This window comes from Alexandromys fortis, unplaced genomic scaffold (assembly GCF_014885135.2).
Source record: "Alexandromys fortis isolate MF-2015 unplaced genomic scaffold, M_Fortis_MF-2015_v1.1 scaffold_50, whole genome shotgun sequence".
In the NCBI taxonomy this organism is placed as follows: Eukaryota; Metazoa; Chordata; class Mammalia; order Rodentia; family Cricetidae; genus Alexandromys; species Alexandromys fortis.
This window is the reverse complement of record NW_026067932.1, coordinates 4149070-4170464: the sequence shown is the minus strand read 5'-3', so window position 1 is coordinate 4170464 and position 21395 is coordinate 4149070. Positions and strand designations below refer to the sequence as shown.

At 44.5% G+C, this 21395-nt stretch overlaps 1 protein-coding gene and 1 pseudogene across 1 annotated transcript in view; both read right to left on the bottom strand.

Annotated features, from left to right (window-relative positions):
- Positions 1-21395, bottom strand: part of Cfap54 (cilia and flagella associated protein 54) — a 251916-nt gene that overhangs the window by 110014 nt on the left and 120507 nt on the right. The window contains exons 37-44 of the mRNA XM_050145787.1: positions 20614-20837; positions 20379-20514; positions 16868-16979; positions 8074-8226; positions 6316-6510; positions 4494-4581; positions 3982-4191; positions 3247-3313 (exon numbers count right to left, since the gene is read on the bottom strand). Of these exons, the coding sequence (XP_050001744.1) occupies positions 3247-3313; positions 3982-4191; positions 4494-4581; positions 6316-6510; positions 8074-8226; positions 16868-16979; positions 20379-20514; positions 20614-20837 (1185 nt within the window). The remainder of the gene's footprint in view (positions 1-3246; positions 3314-3981; positions 4192-4493; positions 4582-6315; positions 6511-8073; positions 8227-16867; positions 16980-20378; positions 20515-20613; positions 20838-21395) is intronic.
- Positions 13134-14678, bottom strand: LOC126503824 (AKT-interacting protein-like; annotated as a pseudogene).

Here is a 21395-nt window from a genome sequence, read left to right as displayed (position 1 = left end):
ATGGGGAAATAAAGGGCCACGAATTCACCTGTACCAATGAAACAAACAAGCCCCAAACCGTACACGTACCATCTCCTGAAGGGCCTGTGTGTGCTCTGTGCACTGCAATTCACAATAAATGGTTTTTATTAATATTATCATCATTATGGGTTCCAAATGCTGTTATTGCTCTGGGTGGGCTTTATAAATTCCATTATAATAGTACACTTACTGTTCTCAAAGAAAATATCGTTATATTATCATTTGGTGAGACTTGTGTTGGGTACTTCTGGTAAGTTCTGTACAAATATTATCTCACTTCTCAACTAACCTACTCTTAGAACAAAGAACTGCTAGTTCACAAATGGTACCATTAAGGCTTAAGTAATTAACTTATACAAGTTTACACCATTAACGATGGCATAAAATGATTCCAAGTCAATCTGGGCAGTAGCTGCACACGACTTTAATCCCAGGATTCAGGTGGCAGAGACTGGAGGATCTCTGTGAGTTCGAGGCCAGCCTGGTCTACATAGCAAGTTCCAGGACACCAGGACAGGTTCCAAAGCTACAGGATAAACTCTGTCTTAAAAATAAAAATGAAAAAAAAAACACTATGATATTTGACTATATGGAGTTATAGATGAGGGAGATTGTTCTAAGGAGGTGGCTCGTTTTCTGGCCACCCAGCAGCTCAGACCCAAAATAACCACATAGAAACTATATTATTTAAATCACTGCTTGGCCCATTAGCTCTAGCTTCTTATTTGCTAACTCTTACATCTTAATTTAACCCACTTCTAGTAATCTGTGTATCACCACGTGGCTGTGGATTACCAGGTAAAGTTCCCAGTGTCTGTCTCTGGCAGCCCATGGCTTCTCCCTCACTCCTCCTTCTTTCTCCCAGCATTCAGTCTAGTTTTCCCCACCTACCTCTATTCCCTATGCAGGCCCAAGCCAGTTTCTTTATTAACCAATGGTATCCACAGCATACAGAGGGAAATTCCACATCAGGAGACAGTGACATGAAGCCAAAACCAGGCAGAGATTTCAAACCAATATTTCCTATGCAGCTCACATGACCAGCAGTAAGCAACATGCTAGGAAAACAAGATCTATTTATAAAACTAAATTTTATATTTGGAAGTATTTCTTTGATTATCTTAATATGTAACTATTTGTTGAAGTCAAAACATGTTGAAATTATTTCAATGCATATTATCAAGAAATGTTTTTAAATTTGGATCACTTATTAACATTATAAGACATCCAATTTTCAAAGATGAATACAGTTGTTAGAAATTTTTAATCTCCTTTTAATTTGTTTTGTAAGACCACATTTAGAATCAACAGGCTCCTCCTCCTGTCTGAGGACTAGCTGCCATTATGCTGGAAGGTGCCATGGAAGCTTCCAGGGAGCTAAGCAACCAATATTCTCAGCTCTGACACTTAAAACTACAAGGATGGCCAGGCATGACACAATATACTCAAGGGTGGAGTAGTGGCATCTGTATCTCAGCAGTGGCCAACAGCTCCCTAGTTGTACTTAAGGCCTACTCAATGAGGGGAAAATCAAAATTATGCCTGGTGCTGAAAACCTCGTCAAATATCCAGAGCTGGTGCAGTAACAATCTTAGAGAAGAACCAACTGCTGCCTCTTGACCAAATGGCGTAATTCCAACCGCAGTATGCTTATCTTCATAGTCACGGGTAAGTGTCTCTCTTGTCCTTCATCAAAGAAACTGCTCCTCGCAAAAGCAGAGACTGTTTGTTACATAAAACCACACCTCGTCGAAATGCAGAGGACGACTGGCCATGGGGTGCCAGTGGATCCATCTATAACACAACCCCTGCACATACACACTGAAGAAGAGATGGGCAGAAGGATTGCAACAGCCAGAGGACCAGGCACTCTGCTGTGAGACTGTATCCCTAGAAATGACAGGGAAGCAACACCCATGATGCTTGAACAGGCTGCCTAGTAGGACCAGAGCAAGAACAATGCCAACAGACAGGCTAACCTGGAAGGGGACATCTCACAGGATCCTACCTGTAGACAAAGAACTACAGGCAACTAAGAAATGCTGAGAGCAGGAGAAACAGTCTTCCCTAAGGATGAGTCCAATTTGTTATGATGAATCTAATTTGTTATCTGAAGCCAAATGGTCATTCCTGAAACCACATACATACTAATAACACTAAAGGGATTTAGTAGGATATATAAATATATATATATATAATAGAAAATACAATATAAAATTATAAATACAGATAATTTTATCTTTAGGCATATATGTGTAACAATAACAATTAAATAAAAAGAATCCATGAATTAAAGAGGTACAGAGGGTATAATTTGGGAAAGATTGGTGCTAAGAAAGGGATGGAGGAAAACAATAAAAATTTTAAACTAATAAAAAGATTAACCAGCTTCTAAGATAAATCTCACAGGCTAATGTTTACTTTAGGTTACTAATGTAGTAATATTTAATATTACACTAAACAAAAAGCCAGCCATTTTTAACGGTACACTTTCTAGAACACAAACAGGCTAAATAAGCAGCTGAAGCTGCATCATGGGGTCAGAGCCAGGACACCAATCCCAGCACTCATCGCCCCCCTCACTTCCCTTTCAAGCACACACACTTAAAGTCTGCCCTTAAATTTGAAGAAGTCTTTCCCAAAGGATTTATCTATTCAGAGTCTAGAAGCCTTCCACTGACTGCGACACACACAGCAAGGGTGTCTGTCCCATCCACCAGCACAGACAGGACCTCTGGTGGACGGAAAAGGCTCTGCTTACATCCGGATTCTCTGATGGCTCATGTTTCAGGTCAAATCATCTTTCTTCTCCAGCGAGAAATCCCGAGGAGCGCAGGCACTTCTGTGGCCATCGATGAGTTTATCTCTTGCCTTCACTTTAGGACGCTCTCCCATGCAGCCGAGCACATGGCTCATTAATAGAGACGAGGTAAGCCCTGGGCAACCACATGGGGAGTCAGGTAGACTGTCCCTACACTGACAACTAAGATTCTACTAAACATAAAAAACTCAGTTTCCCTATGGATAAAGCTGTCCCTGTCAGAGGAGAAAGGGGACAGAAAGGTGAGTGTTCCGTGCTAACAGGGATGGAAGGTGCCATGCATGACCAACCAAAGCAGGAAAAGATGAGCTCGTGGGTTTCAGTACAGCTCTGGATAAACCATATCTGTTTACTGACTTACAGAAATGACTCTATCACTTCAGTAAACATTCATAAACCATTACCTGAAAGAGCAATGCAGATAAGATGCAAGAGTTGATTCTTTTCTTAACATTCGTGGTCTTGATGAACCTAAATAATTATAAAAAAAAACCAATTAGTAGAAAACCTACCAAGTTTTGATATGAATGTATTTGTAAATGTGTCTGGAACCCAGGAAACATTAGGGGACAAATACGTGCAAGAACACTTATGGAAAAGTCAAAAAGAAAATAAAAAATTATCCTATATCCTACCACTGGTAACATTCTGGTTGCTTTTCTTCTAGACTTTTTCTCTTATAGCTTGAGGCTATCCATCCATGCTACTGTTGTGGCCAAATTCTAGCTGGTACAGTGTGTTGTGTGAGTCTCCCCACCACAGTCTATTCAAGAGGGCACTGCATCTCGGAGGACAAATAGCACACCGAGGACATGGGGCTCCTGGGAAGTTCCCAAACTTGGCCTTAGTAGCCAGCCTGCGTGCTATCCTCCTGCCTCACATCAACCATTCCTGCACTCGCTGTCCATTACTCAGGTGCGACTGAACGCCGTCTCTGTGCCAGGCATTGGGGATGCATCAATTATTAAAGCGAAAGTCTGTGCCCAGGTGGGACAGAGATGTCACAGGAGCAGAGGACAGTCCTAAGTAAAAATATCACAGCTTGAAATTGCATTGCCCTGTAGAGGGGCATAGAAGTAGAAGAAGCAACGGTTACTAGTTGGGGCACGGCTCGTCACCCATCCCATGCCGGGACTCACTGTGCTATCTTTGCTGCAATCACTGCCCCTTGCAGACACCCCCAAATGCCAAGCTTGGATAGGAATTCTTCACTGTAGTCTTTGAAGCCAGGAGGTGAAGAGCTGCTGGCGGCACTGGGGAGGGAGGTGCCGAATTCTTTCCAGGTGTGCAGCACATCTGGCTTTCTGAAGATGTCATCAAGGGCTTGGCACCAGCATTTAAAAGCAGCCCTAAGATACAAACAGAGCACTGAGTGGCGTGTCCTCGGAGGCCAGTAATGAATGCAGCCTCTCGCCCCCGCCCCCCACTAGATAAAAAGCAAGCGGAAGGAGGATGCAGCCACGGTAAATATTGGAGGGTGAAACCGTGGTGTTTGCTCCCTAGAGCATCTGTCTCAGGTCGCGTCATGGATAAAGCGAAGCAATGTCATATTATTGTGGAACTAACATGTAGGGAAGAAAATGGTTTTCCTGATTAAAATAAAAAAAGACCAAACCAAAGTCCGTGTCTGTGCTGACTTCTAAAGCACTACCTTTTCTTATCTGCGAAGATAAGGAGACTTCCCAGGGAATGCAAGCACTGAACTTTAAGGCTTCTTTGATTGCTGGCTTGGAGAACATCTGTATTTTTAATCAAGGAAAAGAACAAATGTCAGTGCTAAGGAAAATATTTCCTTTAGATCAGCAAGAATATTTTCCACCGCATTATTTCTTAACTGTGTAGACGGCAGTGAGGAAAAACTTCAAGCTAATAGTGTTTTCAAATGTCACACGCTATATATACCCAGAGAGAGAGCAAACGTGGTTCTGTTTGAACACTGGAGAACCGGAGATTGAGTCTAATGCCCCAGAAACACAGAGGCTCCATGGAGAAGGTGCAGTGAAGTCAGCTGTGCGGGCAGGGGTGGTTAATGAAACTTGACGGGGAGTGAGTGACGGCTGCAGACACAAGAATGAGGGGTGGCTGGAGTCTGACTTTCTACAGAGAAAGCACTGGACCCTCAAGCGGGAGGCAGTGCCCAAATTCTAGAGGCCCCAGGATGCCACCTAGAGAAGTGGCGATTGCACCGTAGCAGGCAGGAAGGTCCCAAGAGTTGGTTTTCAGCAGGGCTGTCAATATTCCAGCAGATCAGAGTTTTCCTTTCCTCTGGTTGGGGGTTGGGAGGGGAAGAGTGATTCTTATCATGCATCCTCAGCTTTCTAATAAATGCATATATGATTGGGCTTGTCTGACCAGAAGAAACCAACACACAGCAGGAGCTTCTCATGAGAACAGCCCTGTTCCTAGAGGGCACCTCCGAGACCTAAGGCAGGGAGGGTTCCGTGAGCTGCCACAAAGCAAGTAATCACCAGGGACGCAGGATGCCCCACAGCAACTCGCCCCACACTGATCAAGAAAGATCCCTGTTCATGAGGTCCAATATCTAACTTTGTTTTATAAAGTTTTTAAATGTATTTTTGTCTGATTTCTAATTGCCCTGAGTTTTCCAGAAATACAACCATGGCAGTGTTTGGTTTTGTTCATAACCAGACGTACAGTGGTGACAGAACATAATTCACCAATGCAGCACACCTGTGTAAATCTACACCCATCGCCATGGGGATTCCTCATTCAAGATGGCAGCAGCTGGCCTGTTGGACTTTCTTGTTTATATACTAAACCATAGACTCGAATTATAGAGTCATTTTATATTTCTCCTTATTTTACCTTCATAGCTCTGTACTGAATTTTCAAAAATCATGTATCGCAAAGAGCATACGAATTCCAGATTTTATTTTAGGAAATAAAGGGAGAAGGTTATGATGTTTGTTGCAAAGGGGGCTGTCCCTGGGCATACAGAATGTGTGAAGGACACACTGTTGGATTTTTTGAAAGGTCACATCTAAGAGAAAGATGTGACGAAGAAGGTTACCTAGGGCAGAGGTGTGGCCTACGCTCTTAGAGCCAGGTGAGAACCAGCTGAGGCTGGAGACATCTTCTGTCTCTAGAATGTTCTATCACAGCCTAAAAGACTGGTGAATGGCTGGCACACTCAGATTCTTTCATCATTCTTAAAATTCTAAAATTCTCTTATTATTAGTGTTTGCGTCTTGGGAGTGCAGGGGTGCACATCCACGCACACCTGTCAAGGTCAGAGGACACCTGAACTGTGGAGGTCATCCTCTCTTTCCACTTCTCCATGGGTTCTGAGCCTGGAACTAAGGTCCCCACTCTTGAGCGACAAGCACTTTGACCGGCTGAGCATCTCATCTTTACAACCCACATCCAACTTCAAAGGTAGCATTTCAGGACCAGAGGTAATCTCGTGCTAGTCCGGAAGGTCACGCTGACAGTCCGGGACAAGTTAGCCTTACCAATAGTTTGGTGAAAGGAAGAAATCACCAGCCCCAGCTGCGAATAGGGAAGCTTGCTTTTCTCCACGGAACTGAACACTCGGAAGTTCTCCTGAGAAAGGTCAGGGGGTATTGACATGTGCATCTCTTCTGTTCCCAGACAGAACGCCACCTTCCCTGAGGAGAACTGTGCGTTGTTTATCCCTCCTCTTTCACCTAAACGTGTGGGTGAAAAATGGGGACTATTAGTAGGCAAAGAGGGGAAAGACTTGGAGAGGCAGAGGGATGCCAAGGAAGAAGAAAGGGCCGGCTTCTGTATGTAGGTTGGCTTTTCTGCAGTCGGGGGATACAGTTTTCTCATCCCTAGGGTCTAGGATGGATACTGAAGTCTGCAACTATTCAAGAGGATGCCTCTGTACCTTCGTGTTTCAGGAAATGACACTTCAGAGGAGCAGCCAGCCAGGCTAAGGCACTACAGAAGGACAGACAGACAGACGGGCTAAGGCAGTACAGAGGGGCAGCCAGCCAGGCTAAGGCACTACAGAACAGACAGGCAGGCTAAGGCACTACAGAAGGACAGACAGCCAGGCTAAGACACTACAGAAGGACAGACAGGCTAAGACTGAGTTAATATTATGCTTCTTTTGCAGGAAGGAGGAAGATAGTGGGTTTGAATCTGCCTTCTTAAAAATCATTTGCCATAGTTAAGATTTTATTTCACCTCTGGGACAGAAGCCTCCTGGAGAGAAGAAACATGTATGTACCTCTGACCTGTAACAGGAAGAAAGGAATGGAGAAAATCTATCTTGTTAGAAGATCCGAGAACACTCAGGAAAAAATCGGCCAGGGAAGCAATGTGAAGAAGCCGAGGGAGAAACTGGGATGGAGGCTGAAGTCAGCGACCTGAGGACTAGGGTGGAAATCCTGGGAATGTTTCCGCATCAGGTGAGCCTCGGGGTGAGCTGGGGGGACCATTCTGAGGAGCCATCCTTGACTGTCTAACTCGTGTTTCTATGCACCAATAACCTATCTAGCAATTGAAGGATGTAACTATGATATGGAGAATTCATTGAGCAGACTTCTCAGAACTCCCCAGCAAACTAGGCGGGCTGGCCAGTGAGTACCAACGTTGGTGCCACCAGCATGCTTTGTTTCAGTGGGATCTGGAGATGAAACTCAGGTCCTGCTGCTTGTTTGACAAGCACTTTCCTGCCGAACTATCACCCTAGCGCCCACACCTGGTCCTTATTTGCTCTAACTGCCCTCCCTTGTGCCTTTTGCTGGCCCCCTTTCTCCTCTCCAAAGCCTCCCTTTTACCTTCATGCCACATACATTCTTGTCATTCTTTCTCTCTCCCTCTCCCCAGTCCCTGTAAACAAGAGCTTATGGGTGCTTATTTTCCAATACAATTATTTCTTTGCGACTGACAAGTGGCATCTGGTAAAAGGTTCTGCTTAACTTGGTATGAGTCAATCATCTCCCGAAGGACGGCCAGTCATCATAGCTCTACTCCTGCAAAGAAATCTCCAAGACCTCCGAGGCACGGAACCAAAATTTTAATAGACGCCATTTTCCTTTATGGCTACTTTATTCCAGGAAGTTGGCTCATGGAGCAGAAAGTTAAAAGGCAGGTCGGGTGTCTTAGCTGGAATAAAGTGTGTGAGGGAGATGATGAGACAGGAGAAGGCATGTTTTGGGGAGGAGATTATGAGACCAGAACATTCTGCAGGGTGGTACCTCATGTAAGTACAGATCAAGGGACAGAGGATAAACCTCTACCTTGCGTCTGTGCGAGAAACAGTAAGAGCAGCTTCCTGCTGTGCCGCACTGATCTGTTATGATACTTGGACTTCTCCAGGGTCTCTCGAAAGCATCTCAAGGAATCTGCCACGTCCACGGGCACACAGACAAGCTCTTTGGCTCGCCTTTGCTCTGAAACAGAGAAGAGCGTTAGAGATGGAGGACAGCACAAGCCAACAAGTCACAAGACAGTTCTAGTTAGGAGACCTTCTTGGCCGGGACCCAAAGCTGCTGAGTTCAAAGGTCCCAGTCTGTAGCAGGTATCTGATGCGTAGATGAATTTTGGCTTTTAGCGTATTTCAAAGTTCTTTATTTTTAGGGAAAAGTTTTAAATTATTTTATTCTTTAAGAAATGCAAATAACTTTAGATCTTGCCAATTTTCCTAAAGAAGCCTCCTCCTTTTTCATAAAAAAAAAGGAATAATCTACCTCTTCAAAGCCCAGGTGCATCGGGAAACAGACGAAAGGAGGAAACAAAAAATCTTGGAGACTGGCAGCTGATCTCAGAAGGGAAGGGAAGGGAAAGGCAGGCCCTGAGAGAGGAGAAGCAGCAGCTGCTGCCTTGCATGGGGCTGGAGCTAATCAGGCTGGGACACCTGTCAGGAGGGGGCGCCCGTGGAGAGCTGCTGCTAGGTCTCTGGGTGGGCAGTGAGGGTGGTCCAGGAACTGGACTGGGTTGCCGGTGGGCGGCACACTGACCAGCTGAGGGCCAGAGAGTGAACTTGCAGGATTCTGCACGGAGTAGCTAAAGGATCTACTTTTTTGAATGAGCTGAACAAGGAGAAGGTTCCACTAAAATTTTAAGGTCTTGACACGTAGCCACCTCCTAGTTAATAGAACACTAAGAGGTTAAAGGATATGACCTCATCCTTAAGAAGTGCCCATCTAGCTGATAAGTCACATTTGCAGAGGATCTGATTAAATGATAAAATGAGGGAAATAAAGAAGGGCAGGAAAGGGTACACTGATATCTCTCCAGCCCTAATAAGTCTAATAATTTACTGTGATTGATTGACTCCTAAAAACAGTCATGAGAGACATAGACCATTATTACCCTTATTTTACAGATGAGGAAGATAAGGCCTGGAGGGGCCTGCAAGATCAACATCATAGTCTGGAATCCAGAGGGCAGGGTGTTCCTGAGACACAGAGTTTTCTTGTGTTGGCCATGAGGATAGACAGTCAGTAGGAAGGGTGTGGAGTTTAAGACACAGTGAGTAGACTTGGCTCTCCTGTGGAACAAAAGGATCCACCCCAGTCCTGAAGCCTTCATTAAAGCAGTTGTGTAGTGATATTTCATTTGTATTTTAATAAACAAAGCTTGCCTGAAGTTCAGAGAGTAGAACAGCCACACTGATCAGCCTTACAGACCAGGCAGTGGTGACACACACCTTTAATCCCAGTAGCCACACTTGCTTGCCAAAGAACCAGGCAGTAGTGGTGCACACCTTTAATCTCAGTCCAAGGAATATAAAATGGGAGGAGACTGCTCTCAGACACAGTCTCATTCTGATATTCCTGGAGGTAGGATCGCCATTTTGGACTGAAGTAGAGGTAAGAGCCAGTATCTGGCTGTTTTGCTTTTCTGACCTTCAGGCTGAACTCCAATTTCTGTCTCCGGGTTTTTATTAATTGTGCTATACAGTTGCCTCCTTTTCCCCCAATGGAGAACCGGGAGCCTGCTTCCAGCAGGACTTGCAAAGACAGGCAGATGATCTTAGAAAGGGTAGGTACCAGCTGTGTTCACGCAGGAGCATCACTGAGAGTGGCAGTGGCTAAGAGACTGTTTCTCCTACAGCATAGGCGCTATGTGACTTCCCTCGACTGAGGTTTGTGAAGTGGCTACCAGGAACTGAAGGAGGCAACAGAAGTGGCCAATGGCCTCCATGGTTAACAGAATCATCAAGGGAGCCACGTCTGCCGCCATCCTTTCAGAGCAGTAGTTACCTGCTGCCCACTCTGAGGAAAAGAAAGAACAGATGCCAGCCAGGGAGATTTGGAAAATATCCACCCACCCACAGAGACCTTCACTCTGGCCATGCTCAGCTCCCCCTCCTTCAAAGCATCCATTTTCTCTATAGAATCATCCCCAACAGCGCATTTTGCTGTTACTTCTCCCATCTTTAAAAAAGAAAAAAATCGCTCTCTTGACTCGTTTCCCCACAGGCTATCACCCTACTTCTCCATTCCATGTTATACCAAAATTCCCTCCAAAATTGTCTACATAATTAGGTCAGTGTTTCCCACCCATTCACTTAAATCAGGGTCTCCCCTCTCTGGAACAAAAGCCCCTCCCCACTTAACTGCTCACTCATTCTGGTTCTCTCAGCCTAGCCTCTTGGCCTTGGGACCCCAGCCCTCAGTCCTTGGGTGCTTCTTCTCTTAATTGACACTCAACCCCATAATGATCACCCTGGTCTCAGGTTTAAATTCAATGTCCTGGTGGCTCCCAAACTTTTATCTCTGGTTCCAAACACCCCCAAAAGTCTCACTCATCTATCTAAAGGTCCACATTGTTGTAAGTGGAACAACTCAATCCTAACATGTCCCCAGCTGACATGATCCCAGCTGACTTCCTAAAACACACACATACACACATACACATGCATACACACACACACACACACACACACACACACACTGACTCACATACTCATCTACTCCATCCCATCTTTTCCATCTCAGTAGAAGATGTCTCCATTTTTATAGATGTGCAGCCAAAAGGCAGAATTGTCTTTAGCTCTTTCAGATCCCAAATCAAATCCATAAGAGAACTGCCCGTCAGAAAATACCTAAAGTCCTCTTTCTCTCAAGGACTCCTCTCCACTTCCACCATGTCTGGGCCTTGCTACCTCCTTTGGAATTAAAGCAATGACCTATGAATCGGCTTTCCCCTTTCTACCCTAGCCACGCCCACCATAGGCCCCACCACTGCAGCAAGCTTTCTCAAATGTAGTAGACTTTCCTTTGTTGGACTGCCAACTTCCCAATTACAACACAGAGACTTAATTATGAAAGTTTGACCTTTAGCTTGGCTTTTTCCCAATTAGCTCTTAGAAGTTAATTAACCTGCTTCTATTAATCTACATTTTGCCATATGGCTCAGTTACCTCACCTCTACCATATGTGTGACTTGCTCCATATCTTGCTGGTGTCTCTTGTCTCTCTTCCTCCCAGTGCTCTTTCTTTCTCCCCAGAAATCCTGCCTATTCTCTCCTGCCTGGCTGTTGGGCATTCAGCTTCCTATTAACAACCTATCTGACCTTATGGGAACTGACTCTGCCTGCTTCCTACTATTCTACCCTCCACTCCCTTCTACACCTGCCATGCTTTCTGTCCAGGACTTAACACAATGGGCTCAATTAGGTCTATAAAATTCTTCTCTCCAATATCCTGTCTTGCTTCTAAATTCCTTGAGGCTATTGCTTAGTGGTTAACTTCTCAGTGAGGTCTTTAATTATCACCCTACTTAAGAATGGAAGCATTTCCCGACTGTCCACACACCACTGTGATCTTCTGACATGCCATGTCTTACTTTCTTATTGGATTTCTCCACTAGGATGAAGTTCATTGAAGACAAAGTCTTTGTCCTTTTAGTCCAGTACTACATCTCTAGTATCTGCAACCTATTACATGATACAGCTTCAAAGAATTCTGTCAACAAATTAATGACCATGGGTTGGGTGAGTTTTATAATTAATCTCTTTTGTAAGCTAATCTCAATTTCCCTGCATCAGGTTCCCACTTCTGTATTCTCTTCAAAACACCCCCTGTATTCCTCATACCCCACCTCTAACACCATACCCTTATTTACAACACCCTCAAGTTTGTAGATTGTTAGTGATTTTTTTTCCCCTTGCAAGAATTCATTAGCTTCTAGTTTTATCTTCTTCTGCTTGGAGACTGAGGTCAGAGAAATAAGAATAACAAATGCCTCAGTAAAGTCTGGCTGCCATGGCAAAGTGCCATAGACTGCATGGCTTATAAGCAAAAGAAACTTCCCTTTCACAGACGGGGAAGTTGGGAATCTTAGACCAAGGTGCTAACATGCTCAGGTTCTGGTGAGGACCCTCACTTCTGATTGCGGACAGCTACCTTCAAATGGCACCCTTTCCACACCACAAAAGGAGGCCTAAAACACTTTCCTCTGCTTCCTTCAAAGAACACAATCCCACTCATGAGGACTCTACACTCACGACCTACTCATCTCTTAAAGGCCCCCCTTCTAATATCACATTGGGACTACAATTTCAGCACATGAATTCTGAAGGGTCAGAGCATTTGGCCCATATGATCCAAGAGAAAGGAAGAAAGCTAAAAGAACATTCACATATTAGTGAGAGACCCACCTATGAAATAGCAACAAGACCTGAGCAACTCCAACAGCAATTAACATTACAAATGGATGGGCTCCATCCGTTGATGACAAGCAATAGAAAATTAGCGACAGTTGAGATGGGGGGAGGAGGGACTGAGTCTTCCCTAGGACTAATCCCCCCATCAGCCCTAAGAACATATAATACATACAAGCAATACTAAATGACTCAATGGGTTGTACTTATATATTTATTCATTTATATATGTATGTGTATGTATAACAATAATAATTAAAGGAAAAATGTCATAAACTTAGGAGAGGGGGATAGAGAAGGAGTTGGAGGGGAAGTGATGTAACATTTTAATTTTTAAAATAAAATAATATGAGAGTTACTCTCTCTGGACTTAGTTTTAAAATATCCATTAAAATGTGTTGATAGCATTCACCTCGGAGAGTTACTGCCTTAACCTGCGTGTCGAGTGTCTGGAAAGGTATCTGTTATAGGACAAGCATTTGCTATATGGAGACTCCCATCGCCACTGCTACTTACTCAGTCTTTTTTTTTTAAATGACAATCAATCATTTATTGGTTTATTTCATCTCTACTAACACATCGGTCATCCACCATTTAAATACCTGACTTCATTAGAAACCGTTTGAACACTTCTTTCTTCCTCCGGCCATAAAAATACAGTAATTTGCTTTAAAAAAAAAAAAAAAAAAAAACCTGAACAAGCATCCTGGTTCTGCCTACTTTCCTAATGCTTCTGAGACAGACGTTTACAGCAAGTCAGCAGGCTGAAGCCGGAAAGCCAGTCTTCTACTTGAAAGTGCTGCCCTCTGGATCTCTTCTCTACACCCTTCTTCTTCATGGCCTAAAGTATGTACAGCTGAAACCACCAACTTCCAACTACCACCTAGTGTTCATTCTCTCCGCTGTTAAAGTAAACACAACTTACCTCTAACATATTCAGAAAAATACTTAAGCCTCAAGGTCCCCAATAATTTGGAGCACTGAACTAGATTCACCCTGACACTTCTGACAGAAGTAACGCATTACTCAATGAGAGGTCTCCACACCCTGCTGTTAGAACCTACGCATACACAACACTGAGAGCCAGTCACTGTTCACGCGGTTTACTCTTCAGGCCGTCCTTCGCCATTAGTCAGCTCTAACTAGGCCAGAGTCCAGCAGGAAAGTGCATGGTGCACCAGATCCACCATCTCTTAGGTTGCTACTGTTTTCTCTTCTTTACTGAAAGGTTGTACTGAGCCAGGCTTTACCCATGACAGGCCAGCAACATGAACACTTTTATTGTGCTGTTCGTCAGGCTTCTTCTGAGTGAGCATCTTCTCTCTGGCCTCATCGTGTACAGAAGGGTTCCATGGAGAAAAGCTAATTGCGTAGGGGTCTTCTATTTTGGGCTGGTCAAACAAACGAGCAGTGCACACTTTAACACTGTCGACCACTTTACTTTTAAAAAGCTGAATGTCTTTTTCATACAGTACTGCAGCCTCTGGGTTCAGGGGACTTGTGGTGTCGATCTTGTAGAAGACTCTCCGTGCGTACATTAAGACCTGCCAGATGTGATTATGGTTCCGCCTCCACTTTGCAAATGCTCTCTTCACGTCCAGTTCACCTGCGGTGGAATCAGCTAGCGGATGAAAGACGGGAATATCGAACAGCAGGCGTGGACAGTCGCCATCTGGATAGTTATCAGGAATATACACGGTAAACTTGAACACGCCATCCTGATACAGTCCGTGTCGTATGAATATTACTCCAAACCACACTAATGCAGAGCGATACGATGGCTGTACATAGACACCTGGTAGCTTCTGCTTCACCACCAATGTACATTCATCCATGAAGGACTCACAATTCTGCAAGAAGCGAGTACTCCAGGTAGAAGGGCCCATAAGAGGCATGGGTGCCAATTGCTGACCGCGCTGCTGGGGCTGGAGATGCAGGCTTCGTTACGGGCAGGGCGCTTTTGGGAACAGACGGCAGCTGCTTTTTCGGTGCAGTCCGTGGAGGACTGGTTTTCACGTCCCCTGCTGGTGTCGTCTCTTCAGCTTCAGCTCGTTTGCGCTCAGAGTTTGCAGACATGCTCCACAAAGGGTTCATAACGTGTACTCCAAACAAAGAACTTCAGTGCTGTGTCATCAAACTCTTCTGTCCTCAGCGTTCACGCTGGACGCCCTCGATGCGGAGCTCAGGCGGCCGAGCGCCACCGCGGCCCAACAGCATCTCCGGCCGCAGCGCAGGCCGGCCCCCGCCGCTCCTCTCCCGCCCTTACTCAGTTTTTAAAACAGGCTTGTAGCATATCACAACACTTTTCAACAGGATGGTCGTCCCACAAGCTCCCATCACCTGATGGCACTAGGCATCTTTGTTTACTGTTGGCATAGCAACGAAACTGCCCAGCCACTCCCTTCTCCTAGTGTATCCCTGTCATGAAGTGTCATATGGCTGTATACGGAGCGCTGGTGTGCACTGGGCACCATGTCAGGCACTGGAGAAATACAACCAAACAGACCATGAAGTTGGCTCTCACGCAACTGCCATTCCGGGCTAAACCTTAAAAACGTGTTTAAAATAAGTGATCTGAATGAGCCCACCCTGCTGCTCAGGTGTCTTTATGGGACCTCTACTGATAGCTGAAGTCTCTGTATTCTCCTACACTGTTTTTCTTTCTTTTTTATTTCCCTTTTCCTTTCTTCAGAGTTTTAGCACAACTTTTTCCCTTGTGACCTAATTAGGGTTCTGGTGCTGTAGCTATCTCTGTCTCCATGAGATACAACAATCAAAGAACAGAAACATCGTAAGCTCCAGGCTGACCCCCACGGGCCTATATCAAGAGGATTGCACTCTGAAATTTTCCATTGATCATTCCAGACAGTATTTCAAAGTCAGTAATAGTATTTCAATAGTTAGAAGTCATTAAGGAGGAAGGGTCGGGTAGAAGGCGGGCTACTGTGCATTTGACTACAGCCACGTAGCAAGGAAATGCTAACCAGACCCAAGTGTTGGTTGGGTCTACCAAAGAGGAACCTAGAGAGGAAGATAAGACTGCTTTCCACAAGGTTGATCACACCCACCCACCCCAATGCCCAAAGATATGAGTGAAATGCACCTGCCAAGGGCTGAAAATTCCAGCACACCTAAGGACCGACTAGCCCTAGCAGAGAACTTAAATATCCAATCAGATCAAGACTCAAGATAGAGGTCCTGCACCGGATGTAAAAAAGTTTCGGAAAAATAACTTATCAGATACTGGGAACTTTGGCGTTGGGATTCAAGAACACATTGACCTGGGCATCAAATATGACCCAAGCATTGGGATCTACGGCCTGGACTTCTATGTGGTGCTGGGCAGGCCAGGTTTCAGCATCTCAGACAAGAAGCGCAGGACAGGCTGCATTGGGGCCAAACACAGAATCAGCAAAGAGGAAGCCATGCGCTGGTTCCAGCAGAAGTATGATGGGATCATCCTTCCTGGCAAATAAATTTTATCCAAAAGGCCAATAAAATTTTTCTCAGAAATGCAAAAAAAAAGTTTCAATAAAAGGTTATCTCCCAGATAGAGCTTACTGAGCAGGTAAGCTACTCATTCATACACGAATAACCTATAAAAATGAGTTAATCTCACATCTTCAAATCCTGCTGAGATGATGCCAAATTACAAATGCATTATTAAATAGTTGACAGAAGAATAGGATGCTGTTAAGTAATGAGAACACCAAGTGTTTCTAGGCTCTGGTGCATCACAGTATCTGCTGTGAAGAACTGAAAGCATTGCCACCAGATGTTGTAGCTGGGCTGCCTGGAGCTGGAATCACGGGCAGTTACGTGTGACACAATGTGGGTGCTGGGAACCGATCGCATGGCCTCTGGAACCACACGAGCTCTCCTAACTGCTGAGCCACCTCTTCAGCCCCTCTATTTCCATCTTATTCTGTTGCCTCATTTCTAGAAGCTGCCCTGGCAGAAACGTTCTGGAAGCCTCTTCAGCTAAATGCAAGTAAGTCAAGGCATGCCAGAGCCCTCCCCAGCTCTCTGACTACGCCAACGACTAACCAAGGCACAGTCAGTAGGAGCCTGTACACTGAGGAAGGAAATGGAAGCTAAGCTACTTTCAGAATCAAATCAGTAAACCAAACAGGAAAAAAAAAAGTTAAAAAATGAGTTCCCCCAAAGGGAAAGACAGAAAAATGCATAAAGTAGACTTTTCTCCTCAATTCTCCTTTTCCTTCCATCTCCTTTCAGCTTATAATGTTTTTAAACTTATAAAAGTGTTTAATCATCTATGCAGGACATTTACAGCAATATAAAATGATAAGTATCAAATGATTTATTTCCAAGTAAACCTGAGAAATAGATTTGGCTCACCCTGTGGGACACGACTGCGAACCTTAAAGCAAGCTGAGGTCCCAGTTGAAACCGGGTCTAACCTGAAAGGATGAGCGTCTTCAGCACGTCAGAGCTGCCTTCTAGATCTGCCAGGGTCTTGGGTGAAGCAGGGTCGATCGTGAGCTGCTTTCCAATGAAGTTCCGGCAAGTTATCTTAAAAAGATGAGGACAGAGGCACTTAGGCATGCGTAGTGTAAAGTCTGGCTGACTTGAAATGTTTGTCTCGGTCTCTGCCGAAATAGATGTGAAACAGTCCTACAAGTAAAAGCTAGTGGAGCAGCACTCAGCCATGAGGATTTGGGGAAAACACAGCTATATAATTTTTTTTCATATTTCTCTTGTACACAGCACAGCTGGGAGAAGATTGGGGAAATTATATGCAGCAATTAGAATATGATTTTCTGATAGTCTATAAATTCGCTGATCTAAATATATATTCTATTATGTGAATTCAAGCACATTTCAAATACAGGCTTATTTTCCAAAGGCAGATTTAGTTCCAGCCTACTCATAATTAATGCAATTTTAACTTCCCTGATGAAGTTTTTCAAAACTAATTGCTTCTATACTATTTGGACAAATTCTTGAACAGATGTTTGAGTTCTCAAATTATAAAATATGTGAAAACAGAGAAGTGTTTAGATGAAAGAAAACTCTTTTAAAGAGTCCAAGACCCTGTTCCCTCCCTGTCTCTCCTCACAGCCCTTGGTCTAACCCCAACCAATCACTCAAGGCACAGCTGCCTCTCGGTTGAGTCTGGTGAAAATGCTTCTTTGTTGTCCCTTGAGGCCTTTCCATAATGAGATGAAAACAGGCTGACAAGATGCAAACTCTTTCCTGCAATTTAACAAAGCACACCAGGATGCTCCATCCTTTCCCCAGTTCCTTTAAGTAAATCTTTATTGAACTCCAGTGTGTCACACGCTGTTTTATACTGAAGGGATGACGTAGTGGCAGAGAACAAAACAAACAAAAATTTCTATTCCGAAGGACGATATTTCAGTGGGTTCCAAGAAGAAACACAATGCCGAGATACATAAGGTAGCATGTTAAAGAGTTTTAGCGGCTATGGAGGAATGGCGCAAACAGACACATGGTTTTAAATACGAGAGAGAAGGGAAGGTTCAGCCAAGAGTATGAAAGGGGAAGGGAAATCAGTGTGGGCATGTGGAAGGAAGCTCACACCACACAAAAGTAATAACAGATGCAATGACCCTGAGGTGAGAAGTCTCAAGGATAACATAGTTAACACCTGCAGTGACAGATGGGTATGGTCTAAGGCATCTGTAATCCCAACACTCAAGAGGCAGACCCTGAAGGACTGCTTTAAAGTCAAGGCCGACCTAGTCTGCACAATGAGTTCCAAGCCAGCCGCAGCTGTATAGACCCTGTCTAACAGCCAAATAAAAATAAAGTTTAAAGATTTGCAGGAGAGCTGGGTGTGGTGGCACAGGCCTACAATCCCAGGACTCGGGAGACAGCAGCTAAGAGGCTCAGGAGTTCAAGGTCATCCTCTACTATGTGACAAGTTATGGGTCATTCCTGAGCTATATGAGAGCTTGTCCAAGACAAGCAACAAATATCCACTGGGAAGGTACCAAGTGCTAGCCAATAACAAAGACATAAACTATATAGAATAAGCATACTACAGCCATGACAAAGCTTACTTTATTCTAAATCTGGTGGGAGGCCCAAGTAGGATTGCAATCTGATTTGGATTTTCAAAGGGCTGTTTCATCTGCTGCACTGGAAGCAGACTACAGGCTGGAGACAGGGTACAGGATAATTACAAAGTCATCAACTTGGGCAAATACACCAGCAGTTGGATCAGAAGATGGTCGGTGCTAAGAACTGCTTAGATTCTGATTGCATTTTGAGATCAGGATTTGGAAATCAATTTGAAGCTGGTGTGAGCACAAGAAACAGTCAGAGGCCACACCCAGGTATCTGGCATGAGCAGTTAGAACAGGGCTGCTGTCAACCAACAAGGTCTTGGGAGCACAGGCTTGTTTGTGGTCAGCTGATGCAGGCATGGTGTGGAACAGCTGCTTAGGGCTCACCCTTAAGGAGGAAGGGCAGGGAGGTGTCCAGTTGGTAGCATATCCACACTTCATTCTGATTCTTCAACCAAGTGCTAATCTAGATAAGACGGTCACAGGAGTCTTCAGAAACTAAGGTCTCTGCTTAGCTAACATTAAGCTAGAGTGACTGTCCTTGGTGGGCCTGGCCTCATCAGGAAAAGTCCGTGACCAGCCACTGATCTCCAGGACTCCACGTACCAAACAGCAGCGGAGCCTACAATTGCTCTCCTCTCTGCAAAACAGAACAGGGACTGACTCCTGACCACTAAAAAGAGTGTACGGGAGATCAGGCCCTCGGCCATGAAGAACTTTGAGAAAAGGAGAAAGTCTTCCCTGAAATCCCACACGCTAGTGCAGGAGGAGGGACTGGAGACAGGCCCACTGGTTAGAGCTGCTGGTTGTTTGACTCTTCTGGCTTTGTGGGGAGTGCCACCCAGCTCCAAAATCAATCACACAGAGTCTTATTCTTTCTTATGAATGCCAGGCCTTAGTTGGCTTGTTTCTAGTCAGTTTTTCTTAAATTATCCCATCTACCTTTTGCCTCTGGGCTTTTTTTCTTTTCTTACTTCGGTAATATGACTTTCACTTTTACTTCGTGGCTGGCTGGCTGGCTGGCTGGCTGGTTGGATGGATGGATGGATGGATGGCTCCTGACATCCTCCTCCTTTTCTCTCTTTTTCTCCTTCTGTTTATCCTCTCTGCTTGCCAGCCCCACCTATCCTTGCTCCTGCCTCGCTCTTGGCCATTCATCTCTTTATTAGGACCATCAGGTGTTTTAGACAGGCAAAGTAACACAGCTTCACAGAGTTAAACAAACGCAACATAAAAGAACACAACACATCTTTGCATCATTGAACAAACATTCCAGAGCAGAAACAAATATAACACATCTTAAAATCATATTCTACAACACGTCAGGGCCTTTGGGAAGGCAGACTCAGAGCGGGTCACAAACTCACATTTGTGCAATGAATTAGTCAACTGGAAAATTTACATCTCTTCCTCCATCTCTGTCAAGATTACCAAGGTTCCCACAAGCCTTGGACAGTTTCACTTTTGTGGGCCTAGTGCTCCATTTAAAGTACATATTAAAATTAAATTTCATGAGTTGGTATAAGTACAAAAATAAGTCATGGTAAAAATGAAAACATTTTCCTTTGTCCTAAAAGTAACTTCTTTATTTGAAAAGGAATTCAAACACTAACCAGAACCCTGAGAACGACTGTGGGATCTAGGCACTGTTCCCATTGCTTCTAATGAGTGTGGCAGCCCTGACCTGGACCTGCGGATCTTGGGGAGAAGGCCTTAGCTTCTGCTTTACTGTATCTGGGAAGTGCTGAGCAAGGGCAAGCTGTCAAAAATGTTTGTGAATCCGGATGGAGAATGCCCAACGTGAAAATCCTGCTAATTTGGCTCCCAAATCCTTCCCTTTTATATGTGTGGTAGCTGCTTGAAAAACAGCCCGGCTCACCTTCTCTCTGTTGTCAGCCTCGTATCTGGCACAAGCCTGTTGAGCGACATCGGGGCCATTGAATGTCTGTATCCTCAGGAGCAACTGGCGCTGTGCATACACCAACAGCGGGGTCACTTGCTCTGTATACCGCTCACTGGGTCGCGATAAAGAACACATTGAAAAGTTAACTTGAGCTAAAAGACCACCCCCCAAAGAAGTCTGTAACTGTGGTTGCCTTTGGGGCTGGACATACTGTGAAACGATGTTGAACTGAATGGCAAGAGACACCAGCGTCTCCCACTTCTCTACTTGGTACAGAACCTCCAGAGACTTTAACACAAAGTCACGGATCCATTTCAAATCGACCACATTGACATCATCCAAAGGATGCTCGAAAGTCAGGCTGGAACCCCCGTTATCATATTTGATGTTCCCGTAGCAGCCAGGAACACAGAAGTCGCCTTTCTCTTCGACTGGCTGCAGGAAGCACATGGAGAGAATTTGCCCGACTTACGGTCTCGCTGCACATTCCTCTGGTAAACAAATGTGGTAATGCAACTCGAGAAGGGTCAGAGCACAAAGGAGAATTCACGCAAAGGGAGTCGCAGCTTCACAATGGGAGATGGCACTGTGCGATCCGTCTTCCGTGATGATGGGCATGTGCTGGATGTGTGTGTGCTGTGATCTAGTGCAGCCACCACACACGTGTGGCTCTGATTATGTGCAATGTGACAGTGCAGATAAGGTTGTAATTTTGCCTGATTTTAACCTTTTCACATTTTTAACTTATTTAGTCACAGCTAATATTTATTAGACTAATATTTATTAGACAGCAGTGATGGAGGTCTGTTCTTGGCATGTATTAGCATTTGATTTAAGAAAGGACATTAAGCCAATATGATAAAGCTTTCAGGAAAAACCACTTAGTTTGTACAAATAACAATCTTTCCTGGTATGTTGGGACCATTAACTAGCATGTAGAATACTAAGCCCAATTCCTTAATATAAAAGTCAATTTTATGGAGGTGTCTTAGT